Genomic DNA, 21,764 nt, shown 5'->3' with positions numbered 1-21,764 from the left:
CTTGGGGTATGTTTCTATCAGTTTTGCACATCGAGAGACTGACATTCTTGCCCATTCTTCCTTGCAAAACAGCTCGAGCTCAGTGAGGTTGGATGGAGAGTGTTTGTGAACAGCAGTTTTCAGCTCTTTCCACAGATTCTCCATTGGATTCAGGTCTGGACTTTGACTTGGCCATTCTAACACCTGGATACGTTTATTTTTTGAACCATTCCATTGTAGATTTGGCTTTATGTTTTGGATCATTGTCCTGTTGGAAGATAAATCTCCGTCCCAGTCTCAGGTCTCGTGCAGATACCAACAGGTTTTCTTCCAGAATGTTCCTGTATTTGGCTGCATCCATCTTCCCGTCAATTTTAACCATCTTCCCTGTGCCTGCTGAAGAAAAGCAGGCCCAAACCATGATGCTGCCACCACCATGTTTGACAGTGGGGATGGTGTGTTCAGGGTGATGAGCTGTGTTGCTTTTACACCAAACATATCGTTTTGCATTGTGGCCAAAAAGTTCAATTTTGGTTTCATCTGACCAGAGCACCTTCTTCCACATGTTTGGTGTGTCTCCCAGGTGGCTTGTGGCAAACTTTAAACGAGACTTTTTATGGATATCTTTGAGAAATGGCTTTCTTCTTGCCACTCTTCCATAAAGGCCAGATTTGTGCAGTGTACGACTGATTGTTGTCCTATGGACAGACTCTCCCACCTCAGCTGTAGATTTCTGCAGTTCATCCATAGTGATCATGGGCCTCTTGGCTGCATCTCTGATCAGTTTTCTCCTTGTTTGAGAAGAAAGTTTGGAAGGACGGCCGGGTCTTGGTAGATTTGCAGTGGTCTGATGCTCCTTCCATTTCAATATGATGGCTTGCACAGTGCTCCTTGAGATGTTTAAAGCTTGAGAAATCTTTTTGTATCCAAATCCGGCTTTAAACTTCTCCACAACAGTATCTTGGACCTGCCTGGTGTGTTCCTTGGTTTTCATAATGCTCTCTGCACTTTAAACAGAACCCTGAGACTATCACAGAGCAGGTGCATTTATACGGAGACTTGATTACACACAGGTGGATTCTATTTATCATCATCGGTCATTTAGGACAACATTGGATCATTCAGAGATCCTCACTGAACTTCTGGAGTGAGTTTGCTGCACTGAAAGTAAAGGGGCCGAATAATATTGCACGCCCCACTTTTCAGTTTTTTATTTGTTAAAAAAGTTTAAATTATCCAATAAATGTTGTTCCACTTCACGATTGTGTCCCACTTGTTGTTGATTCTTGACAAAAAAATTAAATTTCATATCTTTATGTTTGAAGCCTGAAATGTGGCGAAAGGTTGCAAGATTCAAGGGGGCCGAATACTTTTGCAAGGCACTGTATGTTAAAGAGCACAGCTCTTTTGAAGATGTTTCCTCCTAAATCAGAATTGAGAAAGCAAGAAATTAACAGGTTGAAGCAGTCAGTGCTGATGGTGTGAGTAAACAGTTCTGTGACCCCCAAATGCCATTTCTCTTGTTGAGCAGTGTTTTACAGGTAAAGTTACTGTCAATAATTGTTATGTTGTTATGTTATCATTATGTTGTAATGACAGAGCTTGTCATTTACGTTTTGAACAAGTGAACATTGTCCAGCAGTGTTTTACGGTTACAAAATGTACTGTCAATAGTTATTGTTTGCACCTTAAGGACAGAACTTGTCAATTATTTAGTGTACATGTGTAAACATTGTACTTGCATGTTTCTTTTTTTGTTTTGTTTTTTTGTTTTTGATTTTTAAGTAAAAAAAAATGTTTTGTTGATTTATTTATATTTAATCAGAAAGTACATTGTATTTTTGTTTGGTCAAAAGAAAACCACCTTTACCACCTTCGACGTGCCTTGTACTTGACCGACATTAATAAATGGACCCATAGTTGTATGAAAAAAATAACTGTGGTCCTTCAAGATTTGTATTTAAGGACCCCTGGCTCTAGAGAATGTTACGCTTGGACAACTTTTTTTTACTGTACTGCTATTCCTACTGAGTGTGTATTATCATCACAAAGTTGGCGTTGTCCTTGTAGATGCTACAATATGTGCTCGGTTATCTGTGTTCATTTGAACTTGTTGGAAACCTTTTCTTTTTTTGGGGACTATAGCTTTGAATTTTACAGACGAAAACATTTTGAGTAACTGTCGACTAAAACTAGAGGAAATTTGTATGAGATTTCGTCGACTAAAACTTGACGGACCCGAAAACATTTTTAAATGACTAAAATATGACTAAGACTGACAAGTATTTTCGTCCAAAAGACTAAGACCAAGACAAAAATTGAAAGGGCTGCCAAAAAAGACACTGACGTGATAATAATTTATTTTGACCCGAGTGTCATAATGTTATCAACAGGTTAGATATAGAGAAGATAATTGTTCTTTGACATTCTTTGGTTTAAGTGAGTAAAAACCCGCTCTGAGAAGACAGCTAGTCGCATAAAATGTACTGTTTACTTTGTAAAACAATCACATCCTAAAGTGTACAGGCGTTCAAACGACAAGTGACACTATTTGGTCCTGAAATTTCACTCAAAAGCTCAAACTTTATGTGTGTAACAAGACCTCCATCTTTGCAGTATTCAATAACGTAGCCATCCAATCCTCCGGCTCCTATTCTCTCCGGGGCCAGCCACTTCAGGCTACACGTGCCGTCTGTCACATCATTCACTGTAAGACGTGTTGGCTCACTCGTCGGCGCTGAGGATCGCAGATGAGAAGAAAGAGTCAGTGAGTTGCAGAGAAAAATCTTGGAGGAAATGGAAGAGCGGTAGGCATGACACCTACCGATTGGCATGAAGGGTTTGGAACTGAGACTTGGCTGAGAGAGACCAATGCTGTTGACGGCAAACACCCTCATCTCGTACAGGACTCCTTCAATCATCCTCTTGGCCTCGTACGTGGTTGATTCATACACGTCGAAGTTAAGTTTTGTCCATCTGCTAGAGCCTTTCTTCTTTCTCTCCATCAGATAACCTGATAGACTCAAAGTATTAGGACAAAAAACCAAGCATGTGTGCGTATTTATAAACTTTCTTTACCCTTGATTGGTGCACCACCATCAAATTTGGGGGGCTCCCAGGTGATGGTGGCACAGTCTTCTCCCACAGATGTGCACTTGACATGTTCAGGGGCGTCAGGCACATCTGAAAGTCAAACATGCCATTTCCTTAGAAATTGTATCTGACTGGTGACTAATGCTAAACTGAAATGCGGTGAAATGAATTGTTTAAATGTAAAAATATCTTTTAAAGGTAACTTTTCAATTTCGGTCAGTTTTTAGCGACGCAGGTGGACAAAAGCAGTAGTGTTTTGCCATAAGAAAGACTGCGTTTCCCATGAGGCCCTGCACACAGTGTCGTAAAATCCCGATTTCCCGGTCGCCTGCAGTTGGATTAAACAACATTTCTGTTTCCAGCAGCAGTGTGAAGGATGATTTAGTAATAAGGCAATGAATCCAGTTAGGCTAAACAATAGCATATGATGATGTCGACAATGAGAAAATGTTTTATTTTGTACCGTATTCCCCACCGGCCCTCCTACCCCCACACCCTCCGAAGAAGTTGTCAGGGCTAACGAGATCGGTTTAGATGGGAAAACCTGGCCAATGTTTATTCTTGAGTGTCATTTTATCATGGTAGCCTCCCTTTTTCTTTTTTTTATCTCCTTAGACAAAACTATGTCCCTTTTTGCAATGCCGTTTTTGCAGAATTTGCACACCAGTGTTCGCGTCGACTTCCGTCTTTATAACAAATGGGGAAAGGGAGAAGTGGCGTATGTCGTAAAGCAGTCAGCACATTTGTAGTTTTTTGTGTGGCAGAGTTCCTGCCACCCTCTTCAAAGTTACAGTGTATCACAAAAATGAGTACACCCCTCGCATTTCTGCAGATATTTAAGTATATCTTTTCATGGGACGACACTAACAAAATGACACTTTGACACAATGAAAAGTAGTCAGTGTGCAGCTTATATAATAGAGTTAATTTATTTTCCCCTCAAAATAATTCAATATATAGTAGGGTGACCATATTTTGATTTCCAAAAAAGAGGACACTCAGCCCGGCCTCAAGATACTTGAATTTTACTCTAAGTTCACTCAAAGATGCCTATATCACTTTAATATATTTAAAGTGTGCCCCCTCACTCTGGATGGAAAAATGCAGTTTGAAAAAAATAAAATAAAATAATGACAAAAAAATAATACATATATATATATAAAAATTTTTATATATATATATATATATATATATATATAATATAGTATAATGCAGACCCATGGAAAAGTAGTCCAGTCAATACACATACATACATTAGGCTTATAAATTACAATCACGACAATTGCCCTTGACAAATTATTATTCCCATTCAATGGATATTCTTATTCAATGTTCTAGATTACACACAAACAATAACCGAAATAAACTGACAAACTATTCAACCAGCATGTTTCCAAACGTAGCAGTTCAAAACTACGTTTCCCATAATGCCTAGCGTGGTTTAGCTTACTAATAGCTAGCTGAGGCAAAAATCAAACTTTGCTATAAAGGTTTACAATCATCGGCAGCGCAAACCAAACGGGATTTTACAGTCAAAGCTTCGACAGAAGTCAACAGTTACCATTACATACGTATTTATCGTAAAAAACTTAACAACTGGGCAGGCATTGTGGCCAAATCGTCAGTCCAGTAGATGGCGATAATGCTTAATGATACGGGTAAACTGCCAACAAAAACAAGAAGAACTTCTTCTTCCCTCTCTACTACTAGGAGCCATGTCATCGCATGCAGGCGCTGCCACCCAGCGGCCGGAGGAATTCTCTTCAAATTGGTCCCGTGAAAAATCATAAAAACCGGACATTTTTATGAATTTATAAAACCCGCCCGGACAACGAGGATACTACGTGAAAGTAGGACTTGTCCGGGCAAAAGAGAACGTTTGGTCACCCTAATATATAGCCATTCATATCTAAACCCCTTGCAACAAAAGTGAGTACACCCCTATGAAACGGTACACAAGAAACCCCGCCTGTCTCATCAGACCATAGGACATGGTTCCAGTAATCCATGTGCTTTGTTGACATGTCTTCAGCAAACTGTTTGCGGGCTTTCTTGTGTACCGTCTTCAAAAGAGGCTTCCTCCAGGGGTGACAGCCATGCAGACCAATTTGATGTAGAGTGCGGTGTATGGTCTGAGCACTAAAAGGCTGACCCCCCCACCTTTTCAATCTCTGCAGCAATGCAGAGAGTACTCCGGTAACGAGTCACATGACATTTTGGAGGGAAAATGACAAGCAGTACTCAATTTGGACATTTATGGATGTATGTAGTTTGTATGGGGTGTACTCACTTTTGTTGCCACGGGTTTAGATATTAATGGCTATATTTTGAGTTATTATGAGGGGAAAATAAATTAACTCTATTATATAAGCTGCACACAGACTACTTTTCATTGTGTCAAAGTGTCATTTTGTCAGTGTTGTCCCATGAAAACATTTACTTAAATATCTGCAGAAATGCCAGGGGTGTACTCACTTTTGTGATACACTGTAATTAGTGTTGGTAAAAAAGATAAACCCCCTTAAGATATAAAAGACATGTCATTCAACTAGTTGTCAGTCGACATATCATCACAGATGTTATGAAAATATTAAATATATATTAAAGGTTCCAAAGTTACCTTGGGTTGCTTTAAATAGGGGAGTTTTACTTTGAAAATCCTAGAATTTTAGCAATTTGGAATACATTCGTTGCAACAGTTGAATGTGTTTATGTGGAGTTTAACACTAGATGTAAAATATTTCTTTAATGTGGGAATTTATAATCATTTGGTAAATGTAGTGAAAATAGTGGAATTTTGTGAAGGTCGAAAACAATTTCCAAATTCTCTAAATTAGCTGAACAGAATAATTTTGGTCAGGTAAAACATGGGAATGCTGTTCATTATTCACAAGTAAAAATGACTCCTGCCTTATAATCACCATACTGACTTTACTTACCTATGATCTTCACAAACAGCACCGCTTTGTCTTCTCCAGCCGGGTTGGTAACAACAATCGTGTAGTTGCCCTCATCTTCGCGCTCTGCACCCTCAATGACGAAGCAACTCAAGTCCTTCCTGCTCTCCACCCTTACACGGCCTGAAGTTTCTGTAATTGGCTAGCAGACAAGAAATTGCGCCTTTTCACAGGTATGTCGTACTCCCATCCACTTGTACTTTATTTGATCGATATGAGTGTGGGATTGAACATTCAGTATAACACAGTGCAGATATTATCACTACCGGCTTGCTGCTAGTCTCTGGAGTGAGCCGAGTGAAAATACCATTTGTAAGGTTAGAAGCAGGGCTCATGTTTGTCCTTAAGCTATTTCAGAGCAGCCAACTAGAGAAGCTGGAGGGCAGCTCAACTTTTACGTTTATGAGAAGTGAATTCACTTGCCCTGACCGCTGGCAGCTTTGGTTACAGATTCAGACCATGTAAGCAGTGAAAGAATCAGACGTATGGCTTATGTTGTTGCAGTGCATACTATAAAGGCGAGCTACTGTATTGTCGCCTCATTGTAAAAAAGATTTGAGTCAGTAATTATCAGAGGTGGGTAGAGTAGCCAAAATTTGTACTCAAGTAAGAGTAGCATTACTTCAAAAATAATATTACTCAAGTCAAAGTAGTCATCCAAAAAATGTACTCAAGTACATGTAAAAAAAGTATTTGGTGAAAAGAATACTCAAGTAATGAGTAACATTGTGAATAACTGCTTACAAATTGGTTTTATTTTTTATTTTTTTGTCTCAGCACAAAGTTACATATATGAACTGTATTTACAATGATACTGTACAATAACCCATTACATAACCACACCAAGTCAAAGAAATACAAATTTAAAAATATATTGAATTCCGGCCAGAGAAAAAAAATGACAGAAGCATTATTTGTCCAAGGAGCATGAGTGCCCTCTAGTGTTTGAATAGTGAACAGTTCCTTCATAGTTACAATTATGAAATTTAAAGGATCATATTTTCGGTTTTTCCTGGTCAATCAGTGCCAACGAAAGACTGGGAGAGAGGTTAAAATCCAGTAGAGAGGAGCGCTCTATGTCAAATACTTTATTTTTCAGCGCTTTAATGACGCCATGTGATTGAAAAGGCTGGCGTGATCATAGAACAGCAAGCTTAAGTCTGATTGGTATAATGGAGTCATGTGATTAGAGTTGTTGCGACGTCTCATTGGTGAAATTGGTAGAGCTACTCTTGGCATCACTAGCAAAAAAAAGTAAATACAGTGGGGCAAATAAGTATTTAGTCAACCCCTAATTGTGCAAGTTCTCTCACTTGAAAATATTAGAAAGGCCTGTAATTGTCAACATGAGTAAACCTCAACCATGGGAGACAGAATGTGGAAAAAAAAAAACAGAAAATCCCACTGTTTGATTTTAAAGAATTTATTTGCAAATCATGGTGGAAAATAAGTATTTGGTCAATACCAAAAGTTCATCTCAATACTTTGTTATGTACCTTTTGTTGGCAACAACGGAGGCCGTTTTCTGTAACTCTTCACAAGCTTTTCACACACTGTTGCTGGTATTTTGGCCCATTCCTCCATGCAGATCTCCTCTAGAGCAGTGATGTTTTGGGGCTGCCGTTGGGCAACACAGACTTTCAACTCCCTCCACAGATTTTCTCTGGGGTTGAGATCTGGAGACTGGCTAGGCCACTCCAAGACCTTGAAATGCTTCTTACAAAGCCACTCCTTTGTTGCCCTGGCTGTGTGCTTGGGATCATTGTCATTCTGGAAGACCCAGCCACGTCTCATCTTCAATGCCCCTGCTGATGGAAGGAGATTTTCACTCAAAATCTCTCGATACATGGCCCCATTCATTCTTTCCTTTACACAGATCAGTCGGGCGAGTCACTTTGCAGAAAAACAGCCCCAAAGCATGATGTTTCCACCCCCATGCTTCACAGTGGGTATGGTGTTCTTCGGATGCAATTCAGTATTCTTTCTCCTCCAAACACGAGAACCTGTGTTTCTACCAAAAAGTTCTATTTTGGTTTCATCTGACCATAACACATTCTCCCAGTCCTCTTCTGGATCTTCCAAATGCTCTCTAGCGAACCGCAGACGGGCCTGGACGTGTACTTTCTTCAGCAGGGGGATACGTCTGGCAGTGCAGGATTTGAGTCCCTGGCGGCGCATTGTGTTACTAATAGTAGCCTTTGTTACTGTGCTCCCAGCTCTCTCTAGGTCATTCACTAGGTCCCCCCGTGTGGTTCTGGGATTTTTGCTCACCGTTCTTGTTATGATTTTGACGCCACGGGGTGTGATCTTGCATGAAGCCCCAGATCGAGGGAGATTATCAGTTGTCTTGTATGTCTTCCATTTTCTAATAATTGCTCCCACAGTTGATTTCTTTACACGAAGCGTTTTACATATTGCAGATGCAGTCTTCCCAGCCTGGTGCAGGTCTACAATTTTGTCTCTGGTATCCTTCGACAGCTCTTTGGTCTTGGCCATAGTGGAGTTTGTGACTGACTGAGCTTGTGGACAGGTGTCTTTAATACTGATAATGAATTAAAACAGGTGCCATTAATACAAGAAGTTAGACCTCTTTGACAGCCAGATATTTTCCACTCTAATTAGGAAATAAATTCTTTAAAAATCAAACAATGTGATTTTCTGTTTTTTTTTTCCACATTCTGTCTCTCATGGTTGAGGTTTACCCATGTTGACAATTACAGGCCTGTCTAATCTTTTCAAGTGGGAGAACTTGCACAATTGGTGGTTGACTAAATACTTATTTGCCCCACTGGTCAACTAATATGAAGAATAAAGAGGAAAAATGTAACGACTCTTGTGTAGCCCAAATAGACTTAAGATCTTAAGCCCGAGTCCGAACCCGACCCGGGTCGGGCCCAAAATGTCAATTATTACTTACGGGTCGGGTCGAGCCGGGCTTCTCTCTCGCTAACATTTTTAAAAAATAAATATATTGTAATATCCGTAACTAAGCGCAGCCCCGTTAAGAGACGATCGGACTTTGGATCTGTGACGTAGTGGGAAGCGAGTACAGAGAATGGGTGAACGGGCGGGATAGCGAAAGCGAGCGGTCATGTTGCGGCGTTGCCGCTGTTATTTTGTTGTTGTTTTTCTTTATTATTGTTGCCACAATAAAGTGGGTAAGCCAATACAGACTCCTCTCCTTCTTCCCCATTCGGGGCTATGACAATATATGTATATGTTTTCCACCATGATTTGCAAATAAATTCTTTAAAAATCAAACAATGTGATTTTCTGTTTTTTTTCCCACTTCTGTCTCTCATGGTTGAGGTTTACCCATGTTGACAATTACAGGCCTCTCTAATATTTTCAAGTGGGAGAACTTGCACAATTAGTGGTTGACTCAATACTTATTTGCCCCACTGTATGTGTTGCTTACTCTTTGGCTGTTATTGACAGCAATCGATGTACAATCCATTTGAACTGGGAGATGCAGTCCAAATATATTTGGACGGCGATCGCCATTAATGGCACTGAAACATGATCGTTGTTGATCATGCAACAGTAATGTTTTTTAACCAGTATTACAAGTCACTGCCTTACCTGCTCTCCTTTGGTCCAGACTACTGTGGGTGCTGGTTCTCCAGTGATCTCCACATCCAGTCTCAGTTTGTTGCCAGCCACCAAAATGATGGTGTTTTGGGACACCATGTTTCCAGTTGTGTCCAGGTGAATCTTTGGCGGATCTACAAGTATTTGTTTAACGGAAATGAATACAAATACGCTCTTCATATGACTCGGAAGTTGAGGTAACCAAAGTTTATTTACCTTGTCTAGGCACGTAGTCGATCTTGATTTCTGTCAAGAAAGAAAAAGAGCGTTTAACGCTGTCTGTTGGTGATGAATGTATCCACATCTCCTCAGTAGTGTTTCTGTTCCCTCACCCAGGAAGTTGAGTTTGGCCGAAAGTGACAGAGCGTATCCATCAGGAACAAACGTGTAGTCTCCAGCATCCCCTGGCTTTACATCGTTAATGATCAAACGATGAAACCTGAAACAAGCAGGAGAGACGATCTGACGCTTGGAAAATTAATTAAGGTGCCCCCCCACCCACGTCTTTACTGCACTCCGTACCTTCCGACGTGTGTCATTTTGATGCGTTCACTGGGCATAACTTCTACTCCATCCTTGTACCACTTGCCTGTCACTTTGTCATCAGACACTTCACACTTGAATAAAGCCTGCTCAGCTGCTTTCACTGTCAGATCGGCAATGTCCTGCAACACCTGCAGTTGTTTTTCTGGACACAATAGAAGCCAAATAGTGAAAGTTAATCCAGGACAGCTCCATAAAAGTATGTGAGAAAAAAAATGATCGGAATTAATTGAAAATATTCATAGTAATACCTTCCACCTCCAACTCTCCCTTGGTATGCCCTCCATTTGTCCAAGCATGGTACATTCCGATATCCTCCAGCGTCGCTTCCTGGATGATGAGCGTGTGCTTTTTTCCATCTTTCTTGAAGCGATATTTTGAGGAGTCTTTTGAAATTTCCTGGTCTTCAAAGAACCTAGAAGCAAATTACATTTATCAAATAGAATTCAAAATTTTTACCCTTCTGAATAAAACACGTACAGTGTGCCTTCTGGTCAGTTGTCAGCCAGTAATTACTATTTAAATCTTTTAGTGCCAATGACATAAAACGTTTTTACAGAGATGGTTGGGTGTGTCAGGCACTTTTTTTTTTTCCAAATATGGTAACCAAAAGCTGTTTTCGTCCATTTCTGTATCCAAAATATGTGATTTATTTGAAACCAACCTGTTTCACTGTTGATTACAAATGAATGAAATGAGAGAAACAAACTTGTTTTTTTTCCCAATAAAAGAAGAGTCTAATCTTATATAGTAGTCTTAATAGTCTCCATGTTTACATCATCATGAAACACAATGTTGTGTGGGCCTTGAAATATGAGTCATAATGCTCTATACTATCAGCTCTAGATGTTGTATTTTCTGAAAGTGGCTGTCATTGAAAGAGGGATGTTATAACATTAGATTAACAAGACGCAAAATGAAACTGGAATAATACTGACCACATCACATGAGCGCCCTCCTCCGACACCTCAATCTCAAACTCCACTCTCTCGCCAACGACCACGTGGTAGTCATCCATAAGCTTGTCGATGGTTATTGGGGGTTCTGGGTTAAAACGACAAACCGTGAAGTTTATAACTCAGCCGTTTTAAGACATCGGTATATTTGGAAAGCAGACATACCTTTGACAAACACCTCAGTGAAACACTTGTCTTCACCAACGACGCACTCATAGGCGGCGTCATCAGCAAGGCTGGCTTTGTTGATGGTAAGTGTCCTGATGTTACCGTTTGTCTCCATCACATATCTGAAAATAAAATTTAAAACAATTGGAATTTTACTCATTTCTTTTGAATGGTACCCATTGATGGCGATAGACGTCCAATCCATTTGAAATTGGAGGGATGGTGGCAATCATTCACTGCCAGCCCCTCCAAGTTCAAATAGATTGGACAACTATCATAGTGAACGAGCTAAAGGTGCTATGAATTGGTGACCATGTCAAAAAATAAAAATGTTTGAATGATCTCTAATCATCATTTTGATTATAGATGTACAAAACGAATTTGGCTCTCAAATCCGGCTGTTTTATACCATTTCATAGTTATACCACCCAAAACTATGAACCAGGGAACAGCCATTTTTTTCAGCAATTCTGATTGTCACAACCAGAATTGATGATCATGTCTAGCTTTCTAGTGCTGCGCTACACTAAAAAAATGAAACATGGTATTTATGAAAGAACCTTATTTCAAGTGGTTTCACACAACTGCTTTAAGTAACTATTAACTTATGTAGTTCAATGAAAAATGCTTAAATGATTTACGTAAGACTTAATAAACTACTTGAACAGGTTAAGCAATTCATATTCAAACATTTTACATGCAAACTGTGTAACCACCCTTTGTTTTCTTACAATAGGAGTGGTAATTTTAAATATTCATCATATTCGTATTCATTCATTTTAAACATTCAAACTGGGTGTGGCTGTTTAACTCTGCTAGTACATTTACCCCGGCAGTGGTGTCTGTGTTAAAACAACACCCAAATCAACACCAATCAACTCAAAAATAATTTACGCCTAAAAATCACAGATTTTGCTGTGTGCGGCAACCTCAGAGGTACAAAAGGCATACAATTTGTGCAATCACATTACATATATATTAAGCAATGCTGTTTAATTGACTCTCTTACATGATAAATACAACACTGGGTTTAGTAATTTGTAAAAACACAAAGCTAATGTGTGTATACAATGAAAAACGGCCATTTAAAATGTAATTTTACTTAATTTTAATCACGTTACATATATTAAGCAACGCTTTTTCATGGTTTAATAGAATTTTTTTTACATGATGAATACAACAATGGATTCAGTGGGTAAAAACACAAAACTTGTGTATATACAATGAAAAACACCTATTTAAAAGTTAAAATCGTGCATGTGCATTTTTATGAGTATAGCTAGCTGACAGAAAGACAGAACGTCACACAGCAACACAAAATAAAAAGCTTATGAATAACATGCTAGCAGACTGCAAAAATCTGCAGCTCATTCTGTATATGACATCATCTGTAAGACTTTATTTGACGGTGGCCTCAAAAGACTGTCATATGACCATCATAATCATGACATGACACTGTCATGGGCATTAATGAATGCTTGCGGCAGATGTCATTAAGTGTCATATGGCAAATTTTGTCACTAACTTTATTTATGTCCAGTCCACATTTTTGCATCAGTTCAAAAGTGACATAATTTATGAACATCTTATGACAGTCTTATGACACCACTATCAAATAAAGTGTTACCATCATCTTCTATTTGTCGATTTTTAATAGTCGAGGCCAAGGCAGCTGTGAAGAAAGACTACCGTAATTTTTGGTCTATAAGCGGACCTGACTATAAGCTGCCACCCACCAAATTCGACATGAAAACGACATTTGTTCATAGATAAACTGCACTGGTCTATATGCCGCAGCTTATAGGCTATCATAAGAATCAGCTGTTCTCACTGTAGTATGGGATATTTACACCAAAAAATATTACTTTATTTATAAAACTTTATCTATAAAACAGATATAACATTTTATTTGACAGCGGCATCATACGACTGTCATAAGACCAAATGAACCCCTATGAAGCTTTGAACCAATTGGCTGCAATGCTTCTTTGCTTCAAGAAGCTTCATTTGGCCATCACTGCTCCCTTGGGGAAGCAGTCAACCTCTGCTGCCCCCTGTTGTCCACACTGTCGTCGTCCAACATGCCTCCTAGCATGCATTGCAGCGCTACAGATGTAAATAACAATCAAAATTCATGTTCAGTGCTAATTATTTCTTCAGTTACTGTTTCAGTTTCATTAATTGCGAGTTATGGTATTTGGTAGCACTTTATTTGACAGTGCTGCCATAAGACTGTCACGTGACAATCATAATTATGACATGACATGGTCCTAAGCATTTAATGAATGCTTATAACAGATGTCATTTACTGTCGGGATATTATCTTACTTTTGAATGGATTTAAAAGATCCGAGCTGGACATAAATGGAGTTAGTGACATAATTTGTTGGTTGACACTTGTGTCATCATCATCTGTCATAAACATTCAGTAATGCCCATGATAGTGTAATGTCATAATTATGACGGTTTTATGACAGTCGTATAATGCCACTGTCAAATAAAGCGTTACCTATTAACCAAAATAAATCAGCAAATAAGCCACACTGGACTATAAACCGCAGGATTCAAAATGAGGGAAAAAAGTAGCGGTTTACAGTCCGAAAATTACGGTAATTAGGATCTAATTTCATTATTAATCCTCAATCACTTTTTGGGATGAATTTTAGTCCAAAATATGGTCTGCTGTCATTTCAAAGTCACTGTAGTATTTCATAGCACTTTTAAGGGCGAGCTCAACAGCACTGATGCTACTATTTCTTATAGCGTGCATTTCTTACCAACTGTTGAATTATAGGTCTCATTTTATCAGCATTAGCTTACACAAGGCATAAATGTCTTGGCAGTGTGACTTACTGGGCCCTCTGGGAGGCTTCTTATGATAGCCTAAAAATAAAATGTGTGGATGGCAGCATCGGCCCAAAGTATGACTTTGTGGAGTCGATAATTTTAGCTGCGCATTATTCAACACACTGCCCATCAACTAGCTCAGTGGCAAATGTCTAACCTAATTTTGCTGTCACAGTCTAAAAAATAAGGCATGCGATGTATTTGAGCGTAATGGTGCTTTTGTGAATACTTGGCAGAGGGCTTGATCTCTTGGCCGTTCTTCAACCATTTGACCTGGGCGTTGGGATCCATCACCTCCACCTTGAGGACAATTTTCTTTCCTTTGTCGACAGTGTAGCAAGATTCCAGCTTTGTCAGGAAAGCTGGGAATAGAGGAAAGAAGTGGATAATGGGAATTGGAAAGTATTGTCTCTCCTCTGGCTGTCCTTGGTCTTATAGCACACACTTAAGATGTTCTAGTAGCGCGTCTTCACCCTCCACCTCACTCACCCTCGCTGTGCTTGGGCTCCACCTTCATCTTTTTCAGACGTTTCAGCATGCCCCTCAGGTCGGTGATGCCGTACTTGAAAGCGATTTTCTCATACTCGCTCGGGTGGGCGGATTTCAGCAATTCCCATACGTCTATCTCCTCCTCCACCTTTTCAGGTTTCTTCCTGTCAGTCACAGGGAAAAGAAGGCATTTAAATGAAACAATTATAGAGTGTGAGTATGCGCTTGCTTGTGTAAGCAAAGATTTTCTCACTTCTTGGCAGCTTTGAGAAGAGCGCTGAAATCCAGGTCACCCTCATCCTCGCCGGCATCCCTATGTGGAAGGAAATGTGCTCACAATAAGTCAAAGATGTAGAACTTCAGTGAGTCATGTGACTTCCATTCCGACTTATGTCAACAACACATTTCTAGTGTAGTGCGTGCAAACTTGGCAACCGACTATTATTGGAGAACACATGACGGCTGCTACTCTGATATTACATCACAAAGTTACAAAAAACAAAACAAAACATGAAAAACACTGTAGCTAACATATGTGCAGAGGTGGGTACAGGAGCCACAATTTTTACTCAAGTAAGAGTTGCGTTACTTCAAAATAATATTACTCAAGTAAAAGTACAAGTCGTCATCCAAAAAATGAACACAGGTACAAGTAAAAAAGTATTTAGTGAAAAGAATACTCAAGTAATGAGTAACACAGTGAGTAACTGCTTAAGATGTTTGATTTTTTTTTTTTTTTTTAAACAACGGTATTTTTTTTCTCACACAAAGCGATATGTATGAACTTTTATTATTATAATGTACTAAAACATATTGCAGTACCACATTAAGCCAAAGAAATGTAAAAAATCGGATTCCGACGAGAGAGAAAAAATTACATACAGTGAGCAAATAAGTATTTAGTCAACCACTAATTGTGCATGTTCTCCCACTTGAAAATATTAGAGAGGCCTGTAATTGTCAATATGGGTAAACTTCAACCATGACAGACAGAATGTAGAAAAAAAAAACAGAAAATCACATTGTTTGATTTTTAAAGAATTTATTTGAAAATCATGGTGGACAATAGGTATTTGGTCAATACCAAAAGTTCATCTCAATACTTTGTTATGTACCCTTTGTTGGCAATAACGGAGGCCAAACGTTTTCTATAACTCTTCACAAGCTTATCACACACTGTTGCTGGTATTTTGGCCAATTCCCTCATTCAGCTCTCCTCTAGAGCAGTGATGTTTTGGGGCTGTCGTTGGGCAACACGGACTTTCAACTCCCTCCATAAATTTTCTATGGGGTTGAGATCTGGAGACTGGCTAGGCCACTCCAGGACCTAGAAATGCTTCTTACGAAGCCACTCCTTTGTTGCCTTGGCTGTGTGTTTGGGATCATTGTCATGCTGAATGACCCAGCCACGTCTCATCTTCACTGCCCCTTCTGATGGAAGGAGATTTTCACTCAAAATCTCTCGATACATGGCCCCAGCCATTCTTTCCTCTGCACAGATCAGTTGTCCTGGTCCCTTTGCAGAAAACCAGCCCCAAAGCATGATGTTTCCACCCCAATGCTTCACAGTGGGTATGGTATTCTTAGGATGCAATTCAGTATTCTTTCTCCTCCAAACACAAGAACCTGTGTTTCTACCAAAAAGTTCTATTTTGGTTACATCTGACCTTAACACATTCTCCCAGTCCTCTTCTGCATCATCCAAATGCTTTCTAGCGAACCGCAGATGGGCCTGGACGTGCACTGGCTTCAGCAGGGGGACACATCTGGCAGTGCAAAATTAGAGTCCCTGGTGGCGCATTGTGTTACTGATAGTAGCCTTTGTTACGGTGGTCCCAGCTCTCTGTAGGTCATTCAGCCCCCGTGTGGTTCTGGGATTTTTGCTCACCGTTCTTGTTATCATTTTGACGCCACGGGATGAGATCTTGCATGGAGCCCCCGATCGAGGGAGATCATCAGTGGTCTTGTATGTTTTCCATTTTTTAATAATTGCTCCCACAGTTGATTTCTTTACACCAAGTGTTTTACCTATTGCAGATTCAGTCTTCCCAGCCTGGTGCAGGTCTACAATTTTGTCTCTGGTGTCCTTCGACAGCTCTTTGGTCTTGGCCATAGTGGAGTTTGGAGTGTGACTGACTGAGGTTGTGGACAGGTGTCTTTTATACCGATAATGAGTTAAAACAGGTGCCATTAATACAGGCAATGAGTGGAGCCTCGTTAGACCTCGTAAGAAGAAGTTAAACCTCTTTGACAGCCAGAACTCTTGCTTGTTTGTAGGTGACCAAATACTTATGTTCTACTCTAATTTGGAAATAAATTCTTTCAAAATCAAACAATGTGATTTTCTGTTTTTATTTTTCACGTAGCAAGGGTCCCCAGGGGCCCAAGGCAACAAGCAACATGGGGCCCTTCAAGTGTGTGCAAGTAAGAGGGTCAGTTGGACTTGGAGCAATAGAAGAAAGAGTAGCAACACAAAAATACTGCCATCGGATGCGGAGGTATATACTTTTGTGTGAAATCAGTAGTCAGATTGGCCCTACAACCCAACAAATTCAAATTATTCCGTAAAAACCACTGATTGGTGGACTACCGACCGAAATGAGTATTAAATTTGCAAATAAAATTGTTTAGTATTATTTTAGATGCATATGTTATATTTTTCTTATAGAGTATTCGGCGAGGAATAAGATAGACCCATTAATAGACTTTTTGGGAAAAATCACCATTTTTTAAAGTAGTCACATGAGTAATGAGGTTGCCTGTGAAACTCAACATAATACAACTCGGCAAGGACTTTCCAGAGAGTACTTGGTGAGTCACTCTTTAACAATCATGTGGTATTAATAGCTGATTGGACTTTCTTAAACATGTATAATCTACGTGACATGGTTAGTGCTGATTGGGATTGATAACAGAATCATTCGAGAATCTGCCAAATAATTCCATGGTATTGAAACACACCTGAAACTTGTCGCTGCAACAGTGCAGTAAAGCTATGTGTGCTAAATCCGTTGGGGCCCCTTCTGGCTGGGGGCCCTAGGCAATTGCCTGGTTTGCCTAATGGGACACGACGCCTCTGGGTTTACCCATGTTGACAATTACAGGCTTCTCTAATATTTTCAAGCAGGAGAACTTGCACAATTGGTGGTTGACTACATACTTATTTGCCCCATTATATATGAAGCATTATTCGCCCAAAGAGCATGAATGCCCTCTAGTGGAGAAAACATATACCAATACCAAACCAATAGGATCATATCTCTGTTTTCTGTGGTTAATCACGCAAAAAAAAAAAAAAAAATAAGAGAGATCAAAATCAGCGGTTTAAGACATGTTGACGGCGGTGCTCTATGTCAAATACATAATTTTTTACAGTGCTTTAAAGACGCCATGTGATTGAACAGGCCAGCGTAATTATAGAATGGCAAGCTTGAGTCCGATTGGTATAGTGGAGTCCTGTGATTTTTGTTGCGACGTCTCATTGGTGAAACTGGTTGAGGCTCTGTTGGTCCTTGGCAAAAAACGAAGTAAATCTAATACTATGTGTAGAATAAAGAGGAAAAATGTAACGACTAGTGTAGCCTAAAGTAGCGGAAGAAGAGTAGCATTTCTTCTTCACACATCTACTCGAGTAAAAGTAAAAAGTATGGCTTAGTAAAACTACTCTTAGAAGTACATTTTCCTCAAAAAGTTTTTTAAGTAAATGTAATGGTAAATGTAATACTACCCACCTCTGCGTATGTGCTTGTTTTATAAAAACTTTCAAACATTGGCATAATGAAATATTAAGGAAACAGGCAAGACAGAAATGTTTTTAACTATTATGTTTTACACAGTATATGACTACAGTACTTATAATTGTGTGAAAGTAGCAACAACATAGGAAGTTGTTAAACTGTAGCGGAAAATCACCTAGAAAATGCTGGAAAAAACTGTAATATTAGAATAATTACTTTAACAGTGTAGTTTTTGGTCCGAACCATATCATGGCACGGGTTTGCACAGGCTGAAAAAAAAAACAACGGGCCAACATAGGGCCTTATGCACAATGTGTAACATGCGCAAAGGGAGTAGTAGTTCTGTGAGAACACATGAAATTCACTTACGCTCTCTTGAAGGCAGACAAAATGTCCGCTTGCTCCTCCTGCTGGGAGGCTGAAACCCGAGAAGTTGCCGAGATGGCACTTTAGGTCCGCATCAAACCAGAACATCAGCGCACGTGGAATGCGCAGTGCTCCCAGCTCGACTTTCACTTACCCTCCACGGTGATCTCAAAGCTGGAGCTGTCACATTTGTCTTTGGACGTCACCTCACACCTGTAACCGCCGGCATCTCCTGCGACCACTTTCTTGACCATCATTTCATAAGTGTAGATCTTTAGGCAAAAGATAGGAGATTTCGTGTCAATGCACGGTCCCCATACACTTTATTGTTTATTAGGCGCACCTTTGTGTTTCTGTCATAGGTTTCTTTAAACTGCATGTGTTTCCCAGCCTTGCTGCTCAGATCCAGCCACTTTCCCTTCAGCCATTTCATAGTGGGTTTCTTTATCAGTGTGCTTGAGTCAACTTTCGCAATGAGGATCAAATCCGTCCCTGTCATTGCCAACATCAATCAGTCACGTCAACATGTCCTTTGAAGTAGTTTCAATTCATATGTTCACACGTCTAACCTGTGATTGCGGTTACATGATCTGGAGGCTTCTCGACGAAGAGCCCGGTGATCTCTGTCACCTCTGAAATGAAGACTACAGTTATATATTTGTTTAAAATGATTAGAAAAAGACATTGAATGTGGAAATGCAACCGGTGAGAAGACAACACTAACAATGACGATGACGACACTGTGAAGCCAAAGTGCAGCATTTTGACTCAATATAACAAAACACTTCATGACATAAACATTAAAAACTCAACGTTTGATACCAAACAACATATAAAGTGGAAATGGGTGCAGTACATATATTTAAATATAGTTATACTGTCGTAGCAGTTCAACTTACAGTATGTTCATTTCACTTTTTAGGAACTCATACGACAGATAACATGTTACAGGGCCTCTTTTTCGTACTCATACAAATTTGTTCATAAACCCATTGTGATTCTTAGAGTGATACTTTGGGTTCCTCTAAAGTAGTGGTCCCCAAACTATTCCAACAAAACAGGATGACACCTTTGCACCAATTTGGTGTCTTAGAAGTGTAATCAGTTGATTATAGTCAAGTGTTGCTTAGTTTAGCAGAAACTTTATTGGTTGAACGGTCACTGCTCGATCGGAAGGAACATAAACCAAGACCCACAACAGCCCTTGAGGACCGGTATGGGCACCACTGCTCTAAAGGTACCCAAAGGAATCACTACCCTGTGCAGTTCAGTTTTATTTACTGTTTTACTACAATACTGTTTCCTTCGGAAAATTGTTTTTAAATTATTACTTGGGTACAATATTTCACAAGGTTTTATGTGCAATATCTTTGAATCGAATCATTAAATACAGTATTTCTAAAATATCATATATCCCCATTAAATCTGATTTATGCTTCTGCGTTGCGGTGACGGCGGACCTACACCGTTAACTCAAACCTGAGTTACGACTCCACGCCATAGCCTGACATGCGCCTCCAAAAAAATCCTAACTATGTGTCACGTCAATGCGTCGTGAGGTGAACGTCAAAGTACTGTGATTGGTCCGCTAAGAACATTGTTTCCGGTTCAGCACAACAACACTGCCGTGTTCAAACATTCGCAATCGTCTTCAGTGTCGCCTACCCGTCAACATTTGTATTAACAACATTTGTTGTTTAATATCGATTAGCTGCAGCTGAAAATACACACGTTCCATCTCCGTTGCCATTGCTGTTTATGACCGGAGGAAAACTAAAGGAATTCGAAAAGAGTCCCCCAAAACCGTAAAAGTAAGGCTGCAATGACTAATTGATTAATTTGATTAATATATTAGTTGCCAACTAATTTGATCAGCGATTTTTACCACGTCTGGGCCCTTGTTTGTTTTTAATGTGCAAGAGAGAGAGTTGACTGCTGCAATAATATTACTAAGTGTCGAGAGTTTGATTGTCTTTTGTGTGGTTAGATCCACTGTGCCTCCCTCAGAGGTGAGCATATGAAGCCAATATTATTGTTTGTATTATTTGTTGATGAGACATTTGTACTTTTCACAGAGCGCTAAGCTATTAGCGATTAACTTAATTAGTGTTTAAGTGTCCGTTTCAATTGTGTTTTGTAGAAGCATATTAGCACTTGAGTTGTAGTTAGTTAAGTGTTGTCATTTGAGTTGTAGTTAGTTAAGTTTTGTCATTTCTTTTTATAAAGAAATCACACAACTATCAATTTAATATAACAGCTTAGTCTCCTTTCAACACAAACCCAAACTAATTTTCTTATACAAGAGTGTGCTTTGGCCACACCCCTCCAGTGGCTCAGGGGTGAATTATAGAGCAACGCGTTCCCTTGACGCTGAGCTTCGAATGCTCAATGACGACGTTGCGTCTAAGCAATCGCTACACCATCACCGCAACGCAGAAGCGTAATTCAGCCCTTATTGTAATAATCGAAGTCTTATTTCTTTAGGTTGTTCATGGAAACACTGCGAAATAGCAAGGTGCTTCTATTTAAGCAGTAACATGATGTAAAAGTATGGAGGTAGATTTGTGTCTTTATTATTCAATCAAAAAAAAAAAGTTGCTTCAATCAAATAAAAAGTTGCTTCAATCAAAATATATATTTTCAATCGAAGAAAAAGTCACTTCAATCCCAAAAAAAATGTGTTTGAATGCAAAAATAAATTTGAAACTATTTTTCTTTGATTGAAATTTTTTTTTTTTTATTTAGGTCAAGTTTTTTTTTTTTTTTACTGAAACAACATTTTTGATTGATGTCATGTAATTTTGCGTTTGGACCACATTTTTGCTAGGACATTCGTGTCTTTATTATTCAATCAAAAAATAAGTTGCTTCAAACAAAAAAAACATATTTTCAAAAGAAAAATCACTTCAATCAAAAATGTAAAAAAAATTCAATCGTAGAAAAAAAGGTTTGAATGTGAAAAAATATTTGAGACTCAGATTTGCATTTGAACACTTTATTTGTCATTCAATCTGTTTTCTCTGATTGAAGCAATCCTT

General features: G+C 39.2%; 1 protein-coding gene across 4 annotated transcripts in view; it reads right to left on the bottom strand.

Moving 5' to 3' along the window:
• The window catches only part of mybpc2b (myosin binding protein Cb), a 44,661-nt gene that overhangs the window by 8,573 nt on the left and 14,324 nt on the right, over nucleotides 1-21,764 (bottom strand). For all 4 annotated transcript variants that reach the window (XM_057826720.1, XM_057826721.1, XM_057826722.1 and 1 more), the window contains 18 exons: nucleotides 19,296-19,358; nucleotides 19,070-19,218; nucleotides 18,881-18,998; nucleotides 18,730-18,778; nucleotides 14,877-14,936; nucleotides 14,624-14,787; nucleotides 14,364-14,496; nucleotides 11,285-11,409; nucleotides 11,102-11,207; nucleotides 10,415-10,578; nucleotides 10,143-10,308; nucleotides 9,953-10,059; nucleotides 9,837-9,866; nucleotides 9,612-9,754; nucleotides 6,012-6,171; nucleotides 3,058-3,162; nucleotides 2,804-2,992; nucleotides 2,582-2,716 (listed from right to left, as the gene is read on the bottom strand). In XM_057826720.1, coding sequence (XP_057682703.1) covers nucleotides 2,582-2,716; nucleotides 2,804-2,992; nucleotides 3,058-3,162; nucleotides 6,012-6,171; nucleotides 9,612-9,754; nucleotides 9,837-9,866; nucleotides 9,953-10,059; nucleotides 10,143-10,308; nucleotides 10,415-10,578; nucleotides 11,102-11,207; nucleotides 11,285-11,409; nucleotides 14,364-14,496; nucleotides 14,624-14,787; nucleotides 14,877-14,936; nucleotides 18,730-18,778; nucleotides 18,881-18,998; nucleotides 19,070-19,218; nucleotides 19,296-19,358 — 2,166 coding nt within the window. The remainder of the gene's footprint in view (nucleotides 1-2,581; nucleotides 2,717-2,803; nucleotides 2,993-3,057; nucleotides 3,163-6,011; nucleotides 6,172-9,611; nucleotides 9,755-9,836; nucleotides 9,867-9,952; nucleotides 10,060-10,142; nucleotides 10,309-10,414; nucleotides 10,579-11,101; nucleotides 11,208-11,284; nucleotides 11,410-14,363; nucleotides 14,497-14,623; nucleotides 14,788-14,876; nucleotides 14,937-18,729; nucleotides 18,779-18,880; nucleotides 18,999-19,069; nucleotides 19,219-19,295; nucleotides 19,359-21,764) is intronic.

The sequence above is a fragment of the Corythoichthys intestinalis genome, chromosome 21 (assembly GCF_030265065.1).
Source record: "Corythoichthys intestinalis isolate RoL2023-P3 chromosome 21, ASM3026506v1, whole genome shotgun sequence".
NCBI classification, from domain to species: Eukaryota; Metazoa; Chordata; class Actinopteri; order Syngnathiformes; family Syngnathidae; genus Corythoichthys; species Corythoichthys intestinalis.
The sequence above is the reverse complement of the archived record's forward strand: the minus strand, read 5'-3'. Positions and strand labels throughout refer to the sequence as shown.